The sequence below is a fragment of the Culex quinquefasciatus genome, chromosome 3 (assembly GCF_015732765.1).
Source record: "Culex quinquefasciatus strain JHB chromosome 3, VPISU_Cqui_1.0_pri_paternal, whole genome shotgun sequence".
In the NCBI taxonomy this organism is placed as follows: domain Eukaryota; kingdom Metazoa; phylum Arthropoda; class Insecta; order Diptera; family Culicidae; genus Culex; species Culex quinquefasciatus.
Window position 1 is genome coordinate 196,066,816 of NC_051863.1, and position 25,476 is coordinate 196,092,291.

Here is a 25,476-nt window from a genome sequence, read left to right on the forward strand (position 1 = left end):
AGGTTTGATCGACTTATCAATGGGATAGAATGTCGTTTTTAATATATTCCATACCTTAATAACTGTCAAATTATTGACTCAATAACCTTGAATAAATTTTTAAAAATAACAGAGAAATGTTTAGCTGTCTGTGTAGGTAACGGCTTAAACAGACATATTGACTCCTGAATCCTTCCATCTTATTGTAAGGTATGCACTTTGGAAGAAACCGGTCAAGAAAAATTTCAAATGGGCAGCAGCGGTAGTGAAAGCAAGCCAGAGAGGGTGAAGAAAAGCCTCAAGAAAACGTTCCCTCTCTTTTGTTGACCCCCTTTATTTCGAAGAGCATACCGGCCCTATGTTGGAAAGAATGATTTGACGTTGCGAGACAAAAACTAAACTTAATCAGTAATACTTCAGTACTCTAGTGCATGTTAGTCATGCATCGGCACGTGTTAATGCAGATCAGCACTAAGATTGTAGCACTCAGTATTGCTGACTAAGTGCTGCTTAAGTGCCGGCGCTGGCAACTGTGTTCATCAGTTTTCTCAAAACTGGCAACTAGGCGTTGCCCACGTAGGAAGAGAGAGTGAGATAGCATGTCTTCATGCAGAATTGTCATCATTTGCTCACTTCATTTATTTGGGTTTACTGGTTTTAAAAAATAATGTAAGTACTAAATTCATATATAAAATCTTATAATTTTACTAAAATGCTATGTATTTTCAGAAACCTCTTCTTGGTTACTCATCTTACTTCCTGACTTGGATCTGGGTATGAAGAAGGTCGACTTACTGCAGATTCAGCGATGGAAATTAGCATATTTTTCCGGGAGACCTGACGACGTCAACGTCGAAATCCTTTTTCAAAAGAACCAGCCGGTGAAGTTGACATGCAGGCCAGGATGTGCCAAGAAAGCCATCATTGAAAAACAAAATCAACTCCAAGGAACGTCTGGTATTAAAGTGTGTTGATGGCTATAATTTCCGGAAACTTCCCGTAATTTTCCCCGTGGGCTTGTTTCAAGTGTTTGTTATTTCTTGCGTGTTTTTTCATTTGTGTAAAATAAAAATATGAAAAATTGTTTGATGAACTTCGTTGTTTAATTTATCCAATCTTCAATCATTCCAATCAATCAATCAAAATTGCAATCACAAAAAAGCATGATTATCGTCCATGATGATGTTAAAATTTAAGTCGATAAGATGCTCCAAAATCACATCAGTGATCCACTTCTAATTTAGTCGAGAGGATACCGGCTCAAGATCTACACCCGGCGATGGCAGCTTGCAACTAATGGTATCAAATCCCGAACAACTCATTTTCAACCAAAAAATCCAACTCGGTCAGCTGTGTCGGTAATCGAGTGCAGTCATCCCACATATTCGGAACACCCACAAATTCGGAACACTTCTGTGATAATTTGTCAATAGCAAGCAGAATGCATCTTTTCTGTAGACCCTACTATTTTTAGGACCTTCATTTGGACATTCTCTTGCTATTTCACTAGTAAAAGTGGTACTTTTTGAACATTTCAAGACTATTTTATCCAGAGCAGTAAAACACTGCCTCCAAATTGCCTGTTCCATAATTGTGGGATGTTATTGTGCCTCCCACAATTGTGGAACACCTGCATTTTTACTGGTTTTTTCACAAAAATGTTACCAGACCATTCATAAAACATAACTAAGCTTGAATTTCGTTTGTTTCAGTGCGTCAAGTCATTATTTTGTGAAAATTATGCATTCATGGATAGAACCAAAGTTTGTTTACATCCGTAAGAAAAAAGTGTTCCGAATTTGTGGATTTCAAAGGTCAAAGTTTTTCGTCAAAAACTTGATATAAAAGTTAAAATTTGCATTTGTTCGATACAGCATTAGAGAGATCGCAAGAAAAGCTTTCACATGAAGGTAAAAGCAAATCAATATGTTCAATTATCGATTTGCTATATGATTTTTTGAACATTGGCCGATCTGTAAACTGTTCCGAATATGAGGGATGACTGTACAGAGTAAACAAAACAGACTGTACAGAGTAAACAAAACAGAGCATGGGGAGCTGGAGGAAAGGGAGAAAGATATATTTTTGCCTCTCTCAATTTTTTGACGTTTTCTGCAGGGTTGGAAAACAACAGTAGGGACCAGCCGAGGGACCAGCACTAAACCAGCCGAGTAAAGTCCAAACTCGGCCATTGTTCAGCACTGGAGTAGCTGTTAGTGCTGTTGTCAAAGCAGTTTAGCTTTTACTTGGAGCTGTAAATGCGCTGTCAGTGCTAAACAGTGACCATGTTTAAGTGCTGGATGGTTACTTGGGTGGTGTTTGTTGGTTTCCTATAGATCAACGATTCTCAACGGGGGTACCGGGCCTACTTGATTTGCATGGTAGGGGGTACCGACCTAGAAGAAGGTTGAGAATCGCTGCTATAGATCCTGTAGAATGAAGTAAACGAAGATGGGCAACCTGGTTCTCTAAGGATCGTCTATGAAAGGTAACTTTCCTTCAACTTCAACTTCGTAAGTGAACTTAATGCTGTTTATGGTGTCTAGTACCGATGTTAGTGAATCCCTTTTGATGACGCAAAAGATTTCATCTACATATTGATCCTTGCACTGTAACTTGGATTTGGCCCGCACTTTTCTCTCGCACTTTTGACAATAAAATTTCCAAAAACTAGGCAACCAGCAGTTGTTTATTTACATTTCCAGTCGCAGTTTCCATCAAACTGGACATTCGCACTTTAAAATTGCGATTGACAGGTGAGAAACATCGGCTCGCTTTGATCATTTTTTGAGAAAATTAAAATTTCCCAGGCCAGTTTGACAAGTCGCAATAGTGCGATCGATAGCAATAATTTAGTACGAAGTCCAAGTTAAGCTAAGAACAAGATTGTCCGTTCGACGCAGTGGTGAACGCAGAGTGCTGTGCCAGTTCGAATTTTCCATCAACTGTCAGTCGAACAATCTACAGGGGTTGCTTTATTCAATGGTCAATGACTGGCAGGCTATGATGACAGGCGCAAAATTTTGCGTTTGCGTCCAGCCCTGACGGACAATCTTGTTCTTAGCTTTAGTGAGAATTGCGCAATATCTCCACCAACGTTCTGGTAGTAGGCGTTCGGTCTGTAGCTCGTGTTCCAGTTCAGCCATATAAACGTCGCTCAGGAACGGTGACAGTGGGGATTTCCATCGGTGCCCCCAGCTTCTGTAGTATACACAGCAAATTCTGATGTTCGTTTTCAGTTAATATTTACTGAAAACTGCACTACTGAAATTTTCAGTTAGTTTTTCGCAGAACTTCTGTTAAAATTTGTATGGAGCTGTCAAATATTGCTGACATTTCAGCAAGTTTTCATTTACTGAAAATTTCAGTAGTGCAGACTTCAGTAAATTCAAGCAAAACAATGTAAAAGGACCAAAGTCAAAAATGTAAACAAACCAGATTTTCTCTGTAATCGATGCTAAGGGAGTTAAACTATCCCTACATATCGAGAAAAGTATTAAAAATGTGATGTTTCTTTGAAAAATCGCTATTTTACATAAGGCCAAAGTCAATTACATTGTGTTTGTATTCAAAATCCTCATAGACCCTTTGATTCTAAGGTCCAATGTGAAAACTGGGTTGTTTTGTTTTGAAATCGTGTTTGGGCCAGGGACAATCAAGATTTTGTTTGCAAACAAGAATCGAAACCAACATTGGCCTTCTGCTTTAAAATCGCTGTTTTGACCCAAATGAAAAATCCCAGGCATTTCTGGCCAATTCTTCCCTCCTAGATGTGATTCCCCATGGTTCTGGAGATGTTTTACTTAATTAAATGAAATGCAATTTGAATGTCACCGAATAAGATTATTCAGATTGCCCAAGTGTAAGTCTGCTAGTGGAACCGGCTTGGTAAAAATATATTCATGCTTTAGGTTCTTAGAGGACACCTGCAAAATGGAAAGTTTCCAGTATCAAATGAGTGGCAGGTTCTCCGACAGCCTGAACGACCAAGGCACCGGTTCTCTCGTCTGAGTTTTGCTCCAATCAATCCTCGAGTATTCTATTCAGGCGGAGCTCTTCCGCTACGTACTTTGTTCACTAGATCAGCAGGGTGGAACCTATCCCCGCCAACGACTACGTCAGGGATCAGCTCTGGAACAAACGGTGGCCACACGAGCGGGGCCGACGGCATGAGCACCACATTAAATTTTCGTCGCCGGAACATTGATCTGGAGTGGCAGTTGTGTCAGTGTTTGTAACGAGAACATGCTGCCCTCGGACGCGATCATAAACTCAGGTGACTGTGACTGCTTCGACAAGGAGGAGGAGGGTATTGGTAAAGAAGCGATAAAGGCAACTTTTGGGAAGAAACTACTACCAGAAGCAGCTGCACGTGTTCTTCGTCCTTTAACAAACTTAACCGGGCCACCTCGACTGATCCGGACGAAATCCTCCACGTTCGAACACCACCTGCGACGTCTCCAATTAACGAATTAACCTTTCCACTAACAGAGATTTATTCAAATTAAATATTTCCCAGTATTTCTGGCCAATTCCTACACTCCCTAAAGACGTGCATCGCTATGATTCTAGTCAATTTCTGTTTTTTAAAGAAACATAAACACGAACTATTTACATAAATTTATTAGATAAACCATTTCTTTGCTATTCCATGTCGCAAGTTCCGATGAATCTACCCGTTTAAGTACATTCGCACCGATGACTCCTTTTCCTCCTGGTTGTAGCCGGTCAAGCCGTCGTTGCCATCGACCCGTAGGCAACGTACAGGTTCGACAAAGATAGTCATGCGATTTGGCTGCAACATGCGAATGCAACAATCGCCTCCGTCGGCATCGTACAACGTTATTTCTTCCTCACCCTTTTTCCTGGAGCACCTACCAGCCATAATTATCCAAGTTGGTGGGCTTTTTTAGCCATCTAAGGATCACGAACTTTCCTGCAAAAAAAAGAACTTCAGTATGCACTTTAAAATACTAAAAGTTAGAACTTACCCATTGGAATGAAGGAATACTCGATGTAAAATAGAAATTATAAGAAAAAACGCGATATTAACTCTTTAACAAACATAAACGAGCGAAAATATATTTTTGATTCAAACGGCCCAACACGAAAACGAAATTTGTTTTGGATTGGCCTACGAGGCCAAAAAACAAAACAATAACAAAAACAAATCCTGCCGTCGTGTTTGGTCGTTTGACATAGGGCCCAAATGGAAAATGAAACACGCCAATGTTTACAAAGGCTCTAAAACGCAAAGGGCTTAATCCGATCCCGCATGTTGATAACTTTTTTTCAGGCCTATATTATTTTTTCATCAATTTTCTCGGGAATAATCACCTTTTTGCCTTAAATTGAATATGGGGATGCATAACACATCTAGTTTCACGCATTTTATTTGAATGATAATCACAGTTGGCCAATTATGTCCGAAATAGGAATTGAAAAACCAACCGCAGATTTCATTCTCGTTTTTCTCATTGTTTTGAATTATGTGTTCGGTCGTTTTACAATGTTTTGCTTGAATTTATTTAGCCACATTTAGTAAAGATTCGTTAAATTTTGTTAATCAACGGCAAATCTGCCAAATGTACGCGCCGTTTCCCTAGCTTTTTGCAGGTTATTTTCCTTCTCATCAATTCGCCACACCACAACACCACTGGGCATGTACACAAAAGAAAACAACCCGTTTGACAGTTCTCGGAAAAAGTGATTCGCTCACAAAAATATTATTGCGAAATTTCTCAAAATTAAGAACGAAATACTAACTCTTGTTTAGTTTTAACTAAATTGTAAAAAATTAAATCATTTCAGTTATTTTAAAAGTGATTAGTTAGCGAATATGACGACAACTGTAGCATCCAGTATTAAAAGTATCGTCCTTTCGCGTTCCTTAGTTCAATTTCAAAGGCAACCACTTCTGTGAGTACTTCCTGCAATACTTTAGAAAAAGTTATTCAAAAAACGCCCGTTTCAGTTATTCAACCTATCGTGGTCTCTTCGATTTCACACCGATTACAAATACGAGACGAGAGTTTGCCCAGAAGAAGCTGGCAGGGTAAGCTCGGGATTAGCTATTGGCCTTGAATGTGACCGACCTTGACCATGAACTTCCGCTTCCCTATATTCACAGATATTCGGCGGAACAGCTATTCAGCGTGGTGTCGGACGTCGAAAAGTACAACACCTTTGTCCCGTTTTGTAAAAAATCGCACGTGTACGCCCGCAAGCCCGGTTCGCTGAAGGCCGACCTGATAATCGGATTTCCACCGCTGAACGAAAGTTACACCTCGAACGTAACGCTGGTCAAACCATCGCTGGTCAAGGCCGAGTGCGTGGACGGGCGGCTGTTCAACTACCTGCTGACGGCGTGGCAGTTCAGCCCGGGCCTCAAGGACATCCCGCAGTCCTGCGTAATCGATTTCATGGTCGCGTTCGAGTTCAAGTCGGTGCTTCACTCGCAGCTGTCCAATTTGTTCTTTGACCAGATCGTCAAACAGATGGAGTACGCGTTCATAGCGGAGGCCGGCAACCGCTTCGGGCCGCCCTCGATCAAGAGCCACGTGCTCGTGTCGAACAAATCGTGACAGGGCCGAGATTAAGAATGAAAATATTTGTACATTTTGATTGGCCACGTGTGGGCGGGTGGTTTAATTTATGTAGAATGTCCTAGCGAGCCGCTGGCTCACAAGCAAAAGGATTGAATGAAAGTGGAGGTATTTTTTGTTGTTGTTCGTTATGTAGATATTGTTTTATTCGAATTAATAATTCATCAACGAGGAGGGACCGTTTATTGCGGTCCCTCTTTCATCCCACCCCCTTTGGAAGTCTAGGTCATCGCGTAGCCCCGAACCCAGGACGGCGACCTTCGCGTAGACTAATTTAACAATTGGAAGGCAAAAGTACCCAAATAGATTGATTTAATGTGAACGTACGGGTAGCGCGTTTGTCGTCGAAAGAGAGAACTGAGAAAAGGCAAACGTTGGTTTTTTTCTTCTCAATGAACTCTCGGAAAGAAAGCCCAAAATTTCCATTGAATATCGCAACCTTGGCGTGCGTGCGCCCGCTAATAGCTTCGTTGTAACCTTGGTGAGTCTGTTTTGAATAAAACCCCTTTTTTTACAAGATAATCTTAAAGGATTCAGCAGTTGCATTAATGAAAGGTTGAAACAAACACGAAAATTCCGTGCCTGCACCACCGGACTAAATCTAATCGGAAGCTAATAGTCGTTAAGTTTATTTTTACAGCTTGTCGATGGAAACAAAGAAAAAAAAAAGGCCAGACAAGTTGATGGTGTTTTGTAATTCGATTTGACTATAATGAAGCAACATTAGTCATCGTTAGCTGTGTTTGAGATTTAAACCACCATTTTTGTCCATTTACTAGCTTTTAGTGCATTCTATTTCTGGATGGATTCAAACAAAACACAAACCAAATAACTGCCAATCGCAATTGGAGAAAATCTGGATCTTTACTTATGCATTTTTGTTGATTCTAAAAGTTAAAAAAAGTAAACACAAATTCTAAAATTTAAAATTTTTAAACATTAAATAAACATATTTTTTTAATTCTTCTTTTTTAAGCGGTAACATACATGTAGAAAATCTGTCATATTACAGAAAATTCTTTTACAGAAATTTTTTTTTTTCAAAAAACAACGCATTTCTCTGCGTTTAGAATCATTTTAAAGAATGTTTGGGTTAATTAAAAAATGTCTGAAATTTAAAAAAAATCGATGCTTAGTACCGCCAATTTTTTTTCACAAACGTTTTTGTTTTTCTCAAATCTTAAATTTTTTTGAAAAGTTATGATTGCAAAACAACTGAACTAGTGTAAAATTCACTTTAAAGCACTTTTTTTATTCAAATGTTGAAACTATGGCTTGTTAATACAGTTTTTTATATTTTTTTGGACCCTCCCCCCCCCCTCGACACTGCCCAATATTTGCATCAACATAAACAGATTAAACAAAATTTTAAATGTGTGCTCATACCAGTCCTTGACAATTTTGCCGATTTACATGTATAAGGCTTTCTGAGGCTTCTTCTTCAAAGTGTGTTTAAATGGCAGCTGGGGGTTTGTTTGCATCAGATTTGCTAGCTCTTTCTAGCAAAAGTGTTTTGTCAGGCGATTTATAGCTGGTTTTTTTTTTTTGACTGGCCGCCCGATATATCAGCCAACATATTTCGCAGGAATGTGACAGCTCGAGCTCGATCATTGTTTGCAAAGTTCGTAATTTTTGGGTTAAATTATATTTTTAACTGTGGCTAAAAAGCCTTTTGTAGCCCCTTAAATTTGTAAATAAAAAAAAGTTTAATTTAGGATTTTTTTTAAATTCTAGAGTTTTTGTTTCTGTTGTTTATAAATTAAAGACCAATAATATAACTTTCAAAATGCATAAATTGAAAAAAATACTAGACTTAATAGGTTTTATTTTTAGAATTTTTAAATTTCAGAAGGTCTATTTATTTTTCTGGATTTTTTTTTTTTGAACTTATAAATTTAAAAAGAATTACCTCAAAAATGCATAAATTAAAAAAAATAGTTTTTTAAAGAAAAAAGAACCAACATTATACAAAATAACAAATATCAAGAAATTTAAAAAAAATGAAAACATTAAAAACTCAAAAGCACAAAAAAATTAAAACCTAAAAATTTAAAAAAAAATATCCTCCTTACAAAAATCAAAAGATTTGGAAAATATAAAAAATGTCGGGTCCGGCCAGTTGGCCTGGGTGCGATCCCAGTCAGCCCAGGTGACATTTTTCGAGACGATACTTGTCTGATCTCGCCTTCCGTCGGATGGGGAAGAAAATGATGGCCTATATATTTATATTTTTTTTATATTCAATATTTTTTTATATTCAAAAATTTACAAAAATTCAAAAGTTATGGTACTGCGAAATTTTTTTTTGTAAATATTCTTTTGAAGCTTTACATTTTTTTTTTGAATTTAAGCCTTTGCAATTATTTTTCAAAGTTTAAATCGCACTTCTTTCAGAATGTAACAATGTTTCCTGAAAATTCCCGTCCCTATTTTTTTTTTAGATACAGATGTTCGAATATATACAAAGCACTTTTGTTTGAACCGTAAAGTAGTATAGAGATCGTATGAAACAATGAGAAAAAATGGCGTCCTAAGACATATATTTTCTAAATTTAAACCAATCGAAAAATTCGCAATTCGCAATTCGCAATTTTCAGTGTAAGAACGGGCCTTGACCGATCTTATGCACTAGGTTCCCGACGAACACGCACTGCCCTTACACCTACATCTCACCCTTGCTCTGAGTCAGTACGAGCAGCACGCTAGAACACGCTTTGAGTGTTCGTGCCAGGCATGCACACCTTCTTTTCCGGTTACGCATTTTAACTCGGCCGGGGGTGGTACATTACGTAGGGTTTGATGTAAGTATAAGCGCCTAACCATTTATAGTGTGCCTATCAATTTTCATTAAAGCAAGTACTGTTTTATTTTTTAGTTTGAATTCAAAAACTAATTGTTATTTACTGTGTACTGTACCGAAATCTTCCCTAATGTTGATTCGTGTTAATCTGTTGCTATTTCTTCTGTCGCGATGTTTTGTTACAATGTTTTTGACCTAAGCATGTTATTCAAAAGTTTAACAAAAGTACAATAGTAATATTTGTGTTAATATATTGAGTAAGGACTCAAACCTCACTTGCTTAAGAAAAAGGTGAAGTTTCAAAACAATGGACAGTGAAGGAAATATACTTTGTAAAGAATCAATAGGATAGTAAGAAAGATAGTAATTTATGAAGTAGATAAAGAAATTAACAATAGTTAATAAATAGAGGTAACAAACAAGCTTAGATTGTATTGAGAGCAATTTACAGGGAAGATGAGAAATTATTCAAATAGATAAATAAAGAAAAGGCACATGATGAACAAAATTGACATCGCTGTCAAATTACCTAAGGGAAAGCAGACAGTTTGTTACAGCAGCATCAATTGGTAAAATAGAGTGGAAATGGTTTGAGAAATAAGAGAATCAAATAAGTAAATCAAATGGAGGATAGTAAACAGAAGCCGTTTTAGAAAATCAGTGAAACAAAATAAACAGAAGATAGCTGTTAGCTGAAATGGAAAGAAGAGAAACCCCGTTCTGCGATGCTCAGGTACATCCACAGCAGTTGACTCAACATACTGCGAATCAAAACAATACCGTCTACAATCACAAATTACTTCCCTTTCCCACATTGACGCGCCCCTTTCTTTTAGCCGTCTCGACTCTGACCCGCGGTGGTCAAAGGTTTACGATCCGTTTCCACAGGCCACCAGCTAGGTCATCATGAAAACCAAGCCAACGTGGAGGTAAGAAAATAGGACACTTGCAAGGAACCAGAGCTATACTGTCTTGATCAAGAATGATCTAACAGGACTACGGACGTAGTCAGTGACGCTCCTTCCAGGATGTTCCTCGCCTGAGCGTCAACTGAAGAGGTATTATCAGTATCATTCGCCCTTGGCCTGCAATTTAAACCAATCGAAAAATGCTGAGAAAAGTCAACATACGGCACTTCGCAATTTTTTCGCATATTGACTTTTGTTTGCAATTTTTTTTTTGTAATATCGATGAAAATTTGAAATTTATCGTTGAAAAGTATTTAATATTCTATTATTTTTTTCATTACTTTTGATTGCAGGCCAAGGGTGCATGATACTGATGATACTCGTCGGTTGACACATCCAGGCGAGGAACATCCTGGAAGGAGCCCAACTACATCCGTAGTGCTGGACAAAACAGCATGGCTCTGGTTCCTTGCAAGTGTCCTATTTTCTTACCTCCACGTTGGCTTGGTTTAGTCATCATGATGACAAGGTGTAACCTAGCTGGTGGCCTGTGGAAACGACTCGTAAACCTTTGACCAGCGAGGGACAGAGTAGAGGCGGCTAAAAGAAAGGGCGCGTCAATGTGGGAATTTTGTGATTGTAGACGGTATTGTTTGGATTCGCAGTATGTTGAGTCAACTGCTGTGGATGTACCTGAGCATCGCAGAACGGGGTTTCTCTTCTTTCCATTTAAACTAACAGCTATCTTCTGTTTATTTTGTTTCACTGATTTTCTTGAACGGCTTCTGTTTACTATCCTCCATTTGATTTCGATTTTACTTATTTGATTCTCTTATTTCTCAACACTTTTCCACTCTATTTTACCAATTGATGCTGCTGTAACAAACTGTCTGCTTTCCCTTAATTTGGCAGCGATGTCAATTTTGTTTATCATGTGCATTTTCTTTATTTATCTATTTGAATAATTTCTAATTTCTACTATCTTTCTTTACTATTGATTCTTTACATAGTATATTTCCTTCACTGTCCATTGTTTTGAAACTTCACCTTTTCTTAAGCAAGTGAGGTTCGAGCCCTTACTCAATTTATGGAATGATTAAAGGATTAACACAAATATTACTATTGTATTTTTGATAAACTTTTCTAAAATGCTTAGGACCAAAATATTGTAACAAAACACCGCGACAAAAGAAATAGCAACAGATAAACACGACTCAACACTAGGAAAGTTTTCAGGAGAAAACAATACACAGTAAAATAACAATTAGTTTTTGATTTCAAACTAAAAATAAAACAGTTTTTGCTTTAATGAAAGTTGATAGGCACACAATGAATGGTTAGGCGCTTATACTTACATCAAACCCTACGTAATGTACCACCCCCGGCCGAGTTAAAATGCGTAACCGGAAAAGAAGGTGTGCATGCCTGGCACGAACACTCAAAGCGTGTTCTAGCGTGCTGCTCGTACTGACTCAGAGCAAGGGTGAGATGTAGGTGTAAGGGCAGTGCGTGTTCGTCGGGAACCTAGTGCATAAGATCGGTCAAGGCCCGTTCTTACACTGAAAATTGCGAATTGCGAATATTATTTTTTTCATTACTTTTGATAGAATAACCACTTCCTCAACATACTTACTTTATTGGAATTATTGGTAGTTTTCCTAATTAGCATTGATGTAAAAATACTGAATATTGGTAAGAATAATATTTATAAATTTTCATAAATTCCCCCTACTTTCCTTCCAGCATAACCTGCCCTTAAATTCATTAGCACATTCCGACAGCCAAAGTGCTCCGGCCGACCCTCATCATCCCCGCCGGACTCCCGCGGTTGCGTAATGAGTCTTCAAGTACCTTCACCCATGGCACCCATCTGGCGAGATATGAAATCCTCACCCACAAAACCCCGCTCCTTTCCTTCTCGTTCGAGGCACCGACGGTGGATGGAGGCCGAGTTTTGCATACCAAAGTGGTGGTCAGAATATTCTCCCTCCCACCTTAATTCTGGCATATCCTCGTCAAAGTCAAAACTAGAAATACGACGGTGGGAAAAGGGGGAGAAGGTAATGCGCTCCCAGCACGCAAGCTCGGTGCTTTCCGGCGTAAGTAATGATTGTCGAAGGGGAAATCTGGAGTTAATGCTCCTAGCAGTGTGGAAGCATACTTTAAAAAAAATAGCTTAGCTTATTGACCGTACAAAAAAAATACCGCAAAAGCTAGGTTGGTGCCGATTATTTGAAAAAAAAGTGCCGGGAATGTGCCACATTCCTTCCTCGAGAAAAGTAAACAGACCGCTGGCGCAAAATTATGACTCCCGCCACAACGCGGGCATTTTCCGCGATTTCCATATAACTGTCCATAAAAATTATTATCACCATTCCATTTTGGGGCCTAACGGCTCCGACGATGAGTTCATAAAAAGACGGTTGACTCTTTCGCATTCACAAGCCAAATCTGTTCAGAAAAGGCGACTAATTCGAAGGAAATTCAACCCATTCAAAGGCAAAACGGTCCCTCGATTATCATCAAAAGGGAGGCCCCAAAAGCCGCACATGTTTTAGCACTGCAGCTAACGCCGCGCTGCCGGAAATGGAATGATTAGCGGTTACGCCGAGGTGGCTCCCACCCCGTGCAAAGGAACCATTTGTGCGGTCAGCTGTTCCTCGGCAATCACAGAGGTATATAAGAAATAAAATTGTTAGCTGCCCAAGGTCAGCAGGCTAAACTTGACCGATCGATCTACGGCCTGGGACCGACCGTGGCAAGCAATCAAACCAGCCAAGAACGGAAATAAGGTCAGCGTCGCAGAATAGGGTTTGTTCTACGAGCGTAATAACCATTCATAATCCTACTTGGACATTTGATTTATAACATAATTGCTGAGTTAGTGTTCGTTGATAAATATCCGTTGAGATTTTGATTAGCCGTTTCTTTTGATGAAGAAAAATTAGGTTTAAAAAATACTTAAGAATAATTTGGTAACAGGACTGCTCTTAAAAAATACTCTAAAAAGTAATTAACATTAACTCCCAAAATAATAAATCAAAAATATCAAAATTATAAAATGTAAAAAAAATTGCAAATAAAAACTAAATACAAACTGCAAATGAACAAAATATTAAAGCATAGATTATAAAAAAAACTCAATTCTACAATAACATGAATTCCAAGTTTCAAAATTATAAAAAAAATTACAAAGCTACAAAATAATGAAATAAATAAACAAAACACACAAAAAATTCCGATACCAAAACATTAAATAAAACAATATTAACATATAAAATAAAAAAAAATTAAATTGAAAATAATTAAAGAATTAAAGAATTGAATATTTTTTTTAAAGAGAATTTAAGAATTTAGGAATTTAGGAATTTAAGAATTTAAGAATTTAAGAATTCAAGAATTTAAGAATTTAAGAATTTAAGAATTTAAGAATTTAAGAATTTAAGAATTTAAGAATTTAAGAACTTAAGAATTTAAGAATTTAAGAATTTAAGAATTTAAGAATTTAAGAATTTAAGAATTTAAGAATTTAAGAATTTAAGAATTTAAGAATTTAAGAATTTAAGAATTTAAGAATTTAAGAATTTAAGAATTTAAGATTTAAGAATTTAAGATTTAAGAATTTAAGAATTTAAGAATTTAAGAATTTAAGATTTAAGATTTAAGATTTAAGAATTTAAGAATTTAAGAATTTAAGAATTTAAGAATTTAAATTTAAGAATTTAAATTTAAGAATTTAAGAATTTAAGAATTTAAGAATTAAGAATTTAAGAATTTAAGAATTTAAATTTAAGATTTAAATTAAGAATTAAATTTAAGAATTTAAGAATTTAAGAATTTAAGAATTTAAGAATTTAAGAATTTAAATTTAAGAATTTAAGAATTTAAGAATTTAAGAATTTAAGAATTTAAGAATTTAAGAATTTAAGAATTTAAGAATTTAAGAATTTAAGAATTTAAGAATTTAAGAATTTAAGAATTTAAGAATTTAAGAATTTAAGAATTTAAGAATTTAAGAATTTAAGAATTTAAGAATTTAAGAATTTAAGAATTTAAGAATTTAAGAATTTAAGAATTTAAGAATTTAAGAATTTAAGAATTTTGGAATTTAAGAATTTAAGATTTTAACAATTAAGGACATTTATGATTCTGGTTTTAGATAAATTCAGATCTTGAATGAGAATCTTGAAATTCTAGTGGCTAAAACATTTTTAATAAATTTAATAAAAATGTCATGTCATGCCACTGGTTCCCGGATCCGTAACAGTCAGAACAGGTTCCCATTGGCCCCTTGGCCAAATTTTGGGAGTCTGAAAATGTAAAAAAGCTAAGAATGCCACACCATAACACCACGTTTTTTCTAAGTTGGCTGAGACAAATTTAAGAATTTTTAAATTTAACAATTTTAGAATTTAACAATTTAGAGTTTAATAATTCATATGTTATAGCACCTTCTAAAAAATCTAGATTTAAGAATTGAGGAATTCAAGTTTTCATATTAATGAAAACTAAAGAATTAAAAAAAATAGAATTTTAGGATTAAAGGTTTCATTTTTCAAAGAGAATTTATGAATTTGATATTTTGAAATTCAAAGTTTGTTTGTTCGGTTGGTTTGTTAAAAATTTCAGAAAAGTTAAACTTCAGTTTTTTTAAATTTTTGATTTGAATAATTTTAAAAATGTAGGAAAATAAGAAACCTTACAATAAACAAAATCATAGAATTTAGGTATTTAAACATTAAAGCAAAAAAGAATATAGAAATTAAATATTATGAATTTGTTTTGTTACTCGATATTTTATAAACAAAAAAAAAAGATATTAGAAATTTGGGACTCCAAGATTTTTAATTATTATGGAATTTCAGAATCATCAACTATACAATTTAAGAATATAAGTTTTTACAGATGTAAGAATTTAAAAATGGTAGATTTTAAGAATAATTCGTTAATGGTTTAAACATATGAAAATCAAGTTTAAAAAAAAAAACAAGGCTCAAGAAATTTATTAATGATACGGGTAGTACAGCAAAAAATTACGAATCCTCGTATTTTTATGGTTTCCCCCTTTTCCATCAACATCGTCGTAGAAATCAAGGTTAACTTTTTCCACACCACCCTCTCCTTAGGAAGCAAATACTAGCTACCTCTTCAGGGAAAATGTGATATAATTAGAAGTGGAAAAACATAACTTACGATTCTGTGCTGGCTGGCTGTATTTATGTGTATGTGTTGTGTTATCCTTGCTGGAGTCCGGACTCTATCCGGACCGATTTCGGCCAGTGCTGGGGTGCAGACTTTTTAACAATTGTACGATTCTGCTTACACTCTAATCTACGAAATAACCTACATCTGTCCGCACTGCGAAATCACGACCGGAAGTTTGGGCTTGTTGTTCGGTCCCGTCGGGACATTTTCGATCTTGCGCATGATAAGCAGGCCATCGAGGACGCGACCGAAAACAACGTGCTTGTAATCGAGGAAGTTGCATTTGGCGCAAGTTATGAAAAACTGACAACCGTTGGTGTCCTTCCCACTGTTGGCCATCGAAAGCAGACCGGGAGCTTCATGCTTCAGCAGGAAGCCCTCGTCCGGGAATGTGTTGTTACCGTAAATGCTCATCACGCCCGTTCCGTCACCCTGTTGAGGGAAAGAAGCGTAATTTTCTTTACTCTTGAATAATTATAAAGCCATAAAAAACGTACATTCACAAAATCACCACCCTGAATCATGAAGTCCTTGATCACCCGATGGAAGGAGGACCCCTTATAACCCACGGGAACTCCGTCTTTCTTGTGCTCGCCGGTGCAAAGCTGCCGGAAGTTCTCGCACGTCTTCGGCACTACATCGGCGAACAACTCAAACACCATCCGGCCAATTTCCTGCAAATTCACAAAACATTACTCACAAACAAGCTTCCAAAACGGCCCCCATGCCGCGGTCACTAACCGACGTTCCGACGGTTATGTCCATAAACACAACCGGATTGTTGGGGTGCCGAAGCTGTGACTGAATCTGGTTCCAGGTGGGCATTTCGACGACGGGGTTAACTTGATCTATTCACTACTGCACTTCACACCGGACAATCATTCACTTGGACGGAGATGGACCGAAACCCGCGGACTCGAAACCGAAACACGACCGCTCGCGACAAAGGTCTGTTTACAAATGCAGAACGGGACGCGCGCGCCTCGAATCGTTTGAAATCGCCGAACTCGCGTTTTTTTGTTTGTTTGTTATGACGTTTGCTGGCAGCTGCCCAGTGAGTCGCGGCTAGTGTGTAATGGCGCGTGATGCAAGGCTCCCACTTTTTTGAAGAAATTGGACGGCGCCGCTGGTAGGTTGTTTATGTTCTGTGGTGACAGCTGATCGGCGCGTGTGAACTCTGAGCACGGTGGCGGTGTTTTTGTTGACGATAGTTTGTGAAATCGTGAAACAGTGCGGCTATTTTGTGATAATTTAGTGAAAAGTGCATATTTTCACGGAAAATTCACTGAAAAATAGTGCAGTGAAAAGCTGTGAGCACGCTGAATCGCCCATAAGCAAAGGTGAGTTCCTTACTTTATTCTTCATCAGAGTCTGTAATAAAAAACAGCGCCTTTTTTGTCTGTTAAATTTTATAGAACATAGAGTGAATGTTCTTAATTTGACCCTACTATACATTATTAATCTGATAAATTTATTCAGCAAACCTTACTAAAATCACTACTTATAATAAAGTTGTTGATTCGAATTCATAAATCCAAAATACAAGCTTATTTAAAATAGTTTAGTAAGGGACCATCCATAAACCACGTGGACACTTTTTAGAAACATCAGATCCTCATCCCCCCTCCCCGTCGTGGACAATTCCATACAAATGTAAATACTAATTAATAATAAATAAGGTAAGGGGTCAAACAAATTTTATGTATGAAATTTATTTTTTTTTCTTCAAAAATTACTATTTTTCGAAAATTTATAACTCGACGGCAAGATTTTTGACCGTATTTCTCTATGGCTCAAAATTTGCGGGTTTTTAAAACATATAAAAAATTTCGAAAAAAAATACGGATTTTGGTCTTTGGGAAAAAAAAATCATTAAACAATTCAGATTTTTTCCCTGTACCTATTTTTTGGAAAATTTCTCATTGATACCTACAATTTTGCCGAAGACACCAAATTGATCAAGTCTCGGATTAGTTTTCGAAAAGCCGTAAAAAAGCCATGGTAAACAAAGTCTTTTTTGCCTCGGTATTAGACGTACTTACTTACGTAAAACCAATTTCAAAAATGCTTAAGATTGTTCTTACCGAGCCACACGGCTCGGACCAACACAACTGGTGATCTTCTCCCTTCTGGAATCGATTGCTTAGTAAAGGGAAGGTAGTGCATTGTCACAAACTGGACCTTATCACGACACCTTAGGGAGAGGCGTCCTATGGAATGCTAACATTAACCTTAACATGTTAACATTAAGTTGAGAATGAAATTGCCACTGAATCCGCTTTGTAAATGCCGGCCCCGATACTCTTCAAGGGCGTTCCCCTCAGGAACTGGGAAAGATTTACTTTACTTTACTTTTACTTAAGATTGTCCATCTACAAGTGCCACAAACTAAAAATAAAAGAAATTTTGTTGCAATTTGGAGAAATACGGATATTAGTGTTGGAGGTCACGGTGGCTCTTACGGCTTTTTGAAAACTCACCCGAGAAGTAAAATTACAGTTTTTCAAATATTTACGTACCATTTTTGTATGGACAGCTGTTTAAATTGTATGGAGGCTTGTATGGATGAACCAAAGACACAAAATGGCTTCTTTGGTCATAGGGAAGGCCCCCACAAAGTTTGAGCCAAATTAAAAAAAAATACAAATAAAATCCATTTCTTGTTCTGGTAAAGAATTGCTCTGCAGTTAAATGTCGCGAATCCAGATTACAGTCAAAGTAAAGACGTTAGTTTTTAGAGTATTTCAAAGCTTTAAATGTAGAAACCTTTTTGTTGATGTAGGGAATTGTGGGGTAATTTGGACACCCTAAGGAAATTGCTCTGCCACAGGCTGTATAGATATATATTTTAATGGAATGTAGATGGCACCAGAGATATTACATTCGATGTAAAAATGTCATTAATTTCTATAAATTTTGATAAAAAACTCATTTTTATCGCAAAGATTCAAAGGTGCCCAAATTACCCCCACATTTTGGTGGGGGTAATATGGACACCCTTATGGGGTAATATGGATATACATTGTGGGGTAATATGGACACCTTTTGTGGGGTATTTTGGACATATGTTGAAGAATAAGATTACATTTGATTTTTTGAGCATGTTTTTTATCATTCGCCCTTGTTTTGTAATTGCTTTATATTTTGATAGGTTTTTTTTGCTCATAATATTTCATCAATAAATAATGTTTTTGTAATTTAATGATAATTCAAAAGGATGATAATAAATAGTTAAGTGTAGTAGAAAAAATATAATCATTCATTCTGAAATGATTTAAACATTGATTCTGGATTAGGCACAAGTAATATCTTTAGTGATTAGGGTATCATTTAGATTTATCTAAACCAATCTCTATAAACAAACTAATTAAGCTGAAACGAATCATTTTTGAAATTTAACATACCGAAACCCTTCAATTTAAATAATATTGTAGACCAGCATTAGAAATTTCATACAAATTAATAAAAACCCGTCAACATTAGAGTTTAGTTGAACGCCAAATGTGCAGTAATCAGATTTTCATCCATAAAAACTCTAGAAATGCACAAGTTTTGTATGAACATATCTCAGACATCGTCCAAGCTTTATCACTTAAATTGCCGTTTTCGCTTTATATCCGAAGAAAAGTTGATTTTTGAAGGGGTAATTTGGGCACCCCTCCTCTACGATCTTACATGAACAAACTACAAATATGATGTATTGAGTTAAAGGGTTAAAGCATAGCTAACATAGCTGTCCCTATTCACCCCGTATGTCCAGATTTGAGTGGGTCTCGTGGCGCAGGGGTAGCGGCTTCGGCTGCCGATCCCGATGATGCTATGAGACGCGGGTTCGATTCCCGCCTTATCCACTGAGCTTCTATCGGATGGTGAAGTAAAACGTCGGTCCCGGTTTCTCCTGTCTCGTCAGAGGCGCTGGAGCAGAAATCCCACGTTAGAGGAAGGCCATGCCCCGGGGGGCGTAGTGCCAATAGATTCGTTTCGTCCAGATTTGCCAAAACATATTTTTTTGAAATGTTTAACAATGTGTGAAAGAAAGCCAATGTGTTAAATGCTGTCATGGGGGAAGCGCTTAGTACCCATTTGATGGAAATGTCGAATGTTTACAAGCCCTCGTGTGAACATAGTAGAAACATACTGATGATAAAACCAACTTCTATAGATAAATATGACTTTATTGCAAACTGTTCTCTTTATACACATTTGTAGGTTACTTGTTCAATTGGGTATAGATGGTCATGGTAGCCGTCATCATAGAACTACAATCTTAGAAGTGCACATGTAAAATACATCTATGCAATGTCCCTTATTATCTAATAATACTTGATGATTTGGCGAATAAAATATATTTCAATGGCATAGCATAATAAATAAAGTACAAAAGCACTGAGAAGTAAAGTCTAGGCACGTTTTATAAAAATCACATTTGTCTAATACTAGAGCAGCTCTTGGACTTGCACTGTTGGTGGCGGCGCCGCAAACTCCGGCGAAAGAAGCGTGCCGTAGCTAGTCAGTTGCTGGCCTCGTCCGTGCTGTCCGTTTCGTACAGCTCGTGCTGCTTCTGGATGCCACCGTTTAGCCGGGCTGACACCGTCGCCCGCTGCAAACTTTGCAGAATCTCGTCGGTGTCCATGATGACCACCGGGGTGGCACCGTCCGTGAGTTGGGACCTTTTGTTTTGAAAAGGAAATGGACACACGGATTAGGACCAGCGAGTCTTGGTGGGGGAGGGGGAGGGTTGTAGTGGGTCTTACCGGCTGTTTTGCCGTTCGTAGATCTCGCGGGACACGCTACGCGTGAACGAGAACCGGGTGGACATGCTGCGGGTGAGCTTCTTCGGGGGCTTCTTGGCGATGATGGGTACCTTGACGACCACGTCGGCGTCAGCCGGTCCCTCGGCGGCGAGCGTTTCTTCGGCAAAGTTTTTGATTTCCTCCCAGGCGTAGTCTAAGAGATGAAGGGGTGGGTTGGTTAATGAACTGATTATGCAAATTTTAGCCGCGACCACGTGGAAGGAATTAAGCTTGACACGTTCACACGTGTCGTGTTATTTTTGCATCAGCGCGCTTACCAATGTGTTCGGCGGTGGCATGCTCGTACGTTACGCAGAACCGGATGATGTACTTGCCGCCCACTTTGGCCGGGGTCATGTGGAACCGGCCCGAGCTGTTGATGCGAGCGAGCAGGTCCCGGTTGATGTAGTCGTTGTGTCTGTTTGGAAGGGGGATGTTGGTATTAATATTTAGTTTAGTCGAAGTCATTTTGAAATGACTCACTTAAGCCGGAAGCAGACGAGTCCCAAGTTGACGTCGTTGCGAACCTCGAAGCGGTCATCCTTGTTGACGAGTCCCTCGAATTGCTTCGCTAATGTAATGTGATTACGGATGTACTTCTGCAGGCCGGCGATTCCGTACGACCGGAACACGAACCAAAGCTTGAGTGCCCGGAAGCGGCGGCTCAGCGGTATGCTGTAGTGGCGGTAGTCAACGGCTCCGTTGTGATCGTGCTGCAGGTACAGCGGGTCGACGGCCAGCGCTGAGGTTAGCAGTTTCGTGTCCTTAACCCACATGGCCGAACAGTCGAAGTTTGTGAGAAGCAGCTTGTTTGGATTCGTATTGAACGAGTCGGCATATTCCAAACCTTCTTTGAAGTGTCGCATCTCGGGAAGAATGAAGGAGTTACCTGCGTATGCTCCGTCCACGTGGAACCAGATGCTCGGAACCGATTTGCAAACTTGTCCAATTTCAACAAGGTTATCGAAGACGCATGCCGATGTCGTACCAACCGTGGCCACCACGAAGAACGGTGTCAATCCAGCCTGCAAGTCCTTTTCAATAGCCTCTTGCAAGGTATTCCCTCGGAACACCCCCCGAGAATCGGTCTCCAGCACCCTCAACTTGACAATTGCCATTTTGGCTGCCTTTTCAATCGATGAATGCGCCTCCTTTGAAGCGTACGCCACCAACTGTGGCAAATAGACACTCTCGTGCACGGAAATATCCGAACCACGGAGCTTCTGGATTGTCCGGTACCGTGCGGCCATCATGCACACCAGCGCACACTCTGAGGCCGATCCCTGCAAAACCCCTCCACCGCGTGACCCCGGCGAATCACTCCGGAAGAACGTCGGCAAATCCAGCGCCTTCGCGTACCAATCCATTACGATTCCCTCCAGTTCGGTAGCAGCCGGTGAGGAAGCCTGCGAGAAGAAGCCAAATCATCAAGAGTTCTGTCCACAAACCAACACACTCCGCCTCGAGTGGTCGCAAATATTTACCCATGAGAAACCGATCGACCCGATCGCACTGCTCAGCATCTCTCCGAGGATCGACGGGTACGAGTTGCCAGACGGGAAGTACGCGAAGAACCGCGGATGGTTCCAGTGCACCATATTCGGCATGATCTTGCCCTCGACGTCCTCGAGCATCCGCTTAAAGTCTTCGCCCTTCTGCGGTGCTTCATCTGCAAAATGAAAAAAAAAAAAAAACAGAGAAATGGTTTCAAATATGCTAATTACTGTAGCGAGGAACAACTGAAAACAATTTCGCCGACGGCGAAACAAAATCCCACTTCAAAAGAATCCGAAACGCGCAGTTCGGCTTTCGTGTTTACACTAGACAAGCCGTCGACGTGGTCAGCAATGTGGTCATACTTTGTTTGAAAGAGAGCAGAACGAAGCAACAAAAAAAATATCTCAGAAGGCGATGTGATTCCCCGAACCGACGGGTTCGTCGCTTCTGCTACCGGACAGTCAGCCGAGCTCACCGCGATGACGTGAAGAGACAGAGTTCTTCTGGTTGAATCGCGATAAGTTACTATACCTACTACACAAATCGGTAAATATCGCCACGAGCTACTCCACGACGTCTTCTCAGCTATGCAAACGTGGTTGGAGGAGACGCGTGGTGTTTGAACAGCGTTACATCATATTTGCGGTATTTGTGGATCGGTAAACTAAAATTTGTTTGAATTTTGATGAGCTAATTCGTGTTTCACTTTCAAAATCATTCGTGAAATGCAACGATTTATTGAACTTACAATTATTTAAGAACTTAACGACACGCTCTGACTTTTTTTAAGATGACGATAATTAGAATAACCCGTATCGGCATCAGCAATGGTGAAATTCACATCAACAGATTTTCCTTTGACGCTCACATAGAGAGAAAATCTCTACAAAATTACAAAAGCTGAACAATCTAAAGGATGCTGAAAACATTTACCTTTTTAATAATTTTTACAAGAAAAATGCTAATATAAATAAACTCGGCTCGGGACATATTTGCAATACAGTGGACTCTCTCGTTGTCGATATTGAAGAGACCGTCGAGAGCGGAAGTTATCAAATTATAGAACGAAAAATCAAAGCATGCTTCTTGAAGGGACTGAAAAATTTATTGACAGCAGGAGCAATATTGATATTCAGAAGATCGACAGCCAGAGAGTCGACTGTATTTGCAACGGCCTTATTATGTATTAAAAATATAAATAAACAGTCCAGACTCGACTCTCCGAAGGCAACCAACTACTCAAATTTCACTAAAACTGCATCGCAGAACTCGAATTTAATGTTAAAAGTAAGAAAATAGAAAAAAAATAAAAAAAATTAAAAAAATGTTTTGTTCATGATTTGATTATCCGAAGGCCCATACAAACCTTCGAATAATAGAGTCTAGACTGTATTCAAATTATTTTCATGATTTCGCGTGAAATCCGTTCCGAAAGTTTTGATTTCTTCGCGAAACTGAATGGAAGCCTGTTAAGAAATATAAAAAAATACCAAGGTCATTCTCCGCCAACTTACACGAAATCGGTTCGATTTCCTTATAACTTTGTCTCGTGACGGTAAGTCGGGACAACCCCTTTCATTTTGCTGAATTTTTAATACACGTTATGTTATTGGTGATTTTTAGTTCCAAACCGTGAAGAGATAGAAGTTTGGTGTCAAAAAGACCATCGTGTAAATTTATGAACCTCTCATTTTTTTTATCTTTTTTTTTTTGAAAAATACGGTATTCCGAAATTTTGAGTTCTTTCTGTAAAATTCATTGTTCTAAGTTGCCCCGTGAAAACTGATTTTTTAGTCAACGTGAAATACTTAGTCGTTTCATATGGTAGGACTTGTCAAACAATTTATATTTGTAAAACGTTTATTATACATGTTTTAATGTCCCCTGACTGACATTTCTGAGCGATTTTGAAGAATAATCTTGTAAAAAAAATAGCTACAGCTTATTGCTTAAAATTAACTTCCACTAGATTTTTCATAAAGATTTCAAATTTAACTACAATTCAAGTCGATTTAGATGAATTACAAAAAAAATCCAACTTTACCATCAGAAAGTCTTGTGAATGCTTAGGGATTTGAAGATATTGTGCAATTATATCGTATTAACACTTGCAACAAAACAAAATAAAATCTATTTTATTAGGTACTCTTTGTATGAATCTGCCCAGAGAATTTAAAATATAAATCGCTTTACGACAATTCAATTTACTTTTCTCTACAAACTTAAACTTTGTAGAGGTTATTATTTTCGTAGTTGTTTCGTTCTTTTCATTTTGCAATAAATCTGCAAACTGTTAAAGTCACCCCAGTTTAATCCATTCAGGGCTGATTTTTTTTTAGATCATTGAAAATATTTTCTAATCTTGGAATTTAAAATTTTGCGTCATTTATGTTACAGCAAGTCTGAAAGTGTTATTTCAATGCGAAATTTATTTATTTATAGGTACTATGATATCTAATATCTATTTCCGTCAACAAACACTACCAGCTTCTGAGATAATATAAAAAGGCAAACAGAAGCTGTTATAGTGAAGCTCACGTGTTTTGAAATCGATGACTTGTGCAATGGTTCAAGAGACTATTTATATATCCAGGAAATGGCTTAACTTTAACATTTAACGTTTTTTCAACTCAATTATTTTATGTTTTCCTAATTTTTATTAACTTGGTCAAAACATTTATATTTAAAAGCTATGTAATACAGATTTTCTCAAATCGACACAGGTTCTCATAATTGCGGCAGTTGAAGACTATTTCAACCAACAATTATATCAGATTCACTCAGCAGTATAACTGATGCAGATGATATCGACACTTATTCATCACATTCGAAATACATATTTAGCACCTTGTTAAAAGACGACAAAATTCGCTGATCGCTGACAAGCCGGCAGTAATCTTCAAAATGCAAACAAAACAAAAAAAAACGAAATTTTACTAATTATTTTCAAACTTGAAACTCAACCGACGACAAAAAGGGCATGACCTAACCGGATTAGCCGTTAATCCACCGGCTGAGGTACCGTGGGGTCGACCTAGTGACGTTCGTCCGGCATCTTTTGTTGTTTCAAGCCAATTCTGGGCGCGTGTTTGGTTTACAACTTGGCGCGTGACTTTTGCTATTTTTGAATTTTTTTGCCTCTACTTTGTTGTTTTGTGTACTTTAATGACTTATTTTCCATTTATTTTTTATTTACAGATTTTTACCAACAAAAGTAAGTGTTGAAACTCCGCTAGATGATTAATGGGTGGATTGACAAACTTTTCATCACCTCTTGCTGGCCACAATCACCGTTCATGACTTGCGAGAAGGGAGAAATTTACGAGACAAGTGATAATTTGCCAACCATGTGGTGTGGCCCGCAGTGGGTGACAAGCAGCTAATTGGCAAAAATAACATAAATCATCGAGGTCCCTCCCCCCACAACTAAAACAGAAATTGCATCACTAAATCGTCCCAAAACTTGACCTACCTGGCAACATCTGGCGCAGGAATCCGGGATCCACGGTCGGGGCCACGTCCCGGCTTTCGATCGTTTTCCCATAGTCGCAGATGTAGTCAATCATCTGTTTGCCGTGCACGCGAAACTCTTCGGTATTCATTTTATCACTCGAAACGTAATTAATGTGTTCCGTTTGTGTATTTCAAATCACCCAACACTAAACTTGTTTTCTCTGCTTAATTGCACA

The 25,476-nt window shown here is 38.0% G+C and overlaps 4 protein-coding genes and 1 long non-coding RNA gene across 6 annotated transcripts in view; 2 read left to right on the forward strand and 3 right to left on the reverse strand.

Annotated features, from left to right (window-relative positions):
- Nucleotides 1-4,587: 4,587 nt before the first annotated feature.
- LOC119770838 lies at nucleotides 4,588-5,196 on the reverse strand. The gene is made up of 2 exons (XR_005279019.1): nucleotides 4,971-5,196; nucleotides 4,588-4,915 (listed from the first exon to the last, which is right to left on the reverse strand). It is a non-coding gene; the product is annotated as an uncharacterized LOC119770838 (long non-coding RNA).
- A 473-nt stretch (nucleotides 5,197-5,669) lies between these two features.
- LOC6042791 (coenzyme Q-binding protein COQ10, mitochondrial) lies at nucleotides 5,670-6,956 on the forward strand. The gene is made up of 3 exons (XM_038265691.1): nucleotides 5,670-5,898; nucleotides 5,954-6,034; nucleotides 6,110-6,956. Exons 1-3 carry the CDS (start codon nucleotides 5,819-5,821, stop codon nucleotides 6,561-6,563), a joined length of 615 nt encoding a protein of 204 aa, XP_038121619.1. The 5' UTR covers nucleotides 5,670-5,818; the 3' UTR covers nucleotides 6,564-6,956.
- Nucleotides 6,957-15,481: 8,525 nt separating this feature from the next.
- LOC6042794 (peptidyl-prolyl cis-trans isomerase H) lies at nucleotides 15,482-16,483 on the reverse strand. Its single transcript, XM_001870762.2, has 3 exons — nucleotides 16,239-16,483; nucleotides 15,995-16,171; nucleotides 15,482-15,929 (listed from the first exon to the last, which is right to left on the reverse strand). Exons 1-3 carry the CDS (start codon nucleotides 16,320-16,322, stop codon nucleotides 15,636-15,638), a joined length of 555 nt encoding a protein of 184 aa, XP_001870797.1. The 5' UTR covers nucleotides 16,323-16,483; the 3' UTR covers nucleotides 15,482-15,635.
- Nucleotides 16,484-16,638: 155 nt separating this feature from the next.
- The window catches only part of LOC6042805, a 73,381-nt gene continuing 64,543 nt past the window's right edge, over nucleotides 16,639-25,476 (forward strand). For both annotated transcript variants that reach the window (XM_038262767.1, XM_001870770.2), the window contains exons 1-2: nucleotides 16,639-16,837; nucleotides 24,986-25,001. The gene's annotated coding sequence lies outside the window, so the exon portion shown is untranslated. The remainder of the gene's footprint in view (nucleotides 16,838-24,985; nucleotides 25,002-25,476) is intronic.
- Nucleotides 19,780-25,389, reverse strand: LOC6042795 (aromatic-L-amino-acid decarboxylase). Its single transcript, XM_001870763.2, has 6 exons — nucleotides 25,260-25,389; nucleotides 21,775-21,959; nucleotides 20,774-21,696; nucleotides 20,569-20,708; nucleotides 20,252-20,444; nucleotides 19,780-20,167 (listed from the first exon to the last, which is right to left on the reverse strand). The coding sequence occupies exons 1-6, from the start codon at nucleotides 25,387-25,389 to the stop codon at nucleotides 20,008-20,010; spliced, it is 1,731 nt and encodes a 576-aa protein (XP_001870798.1). The 3' UTR covers nucleotides 19,780-20,007.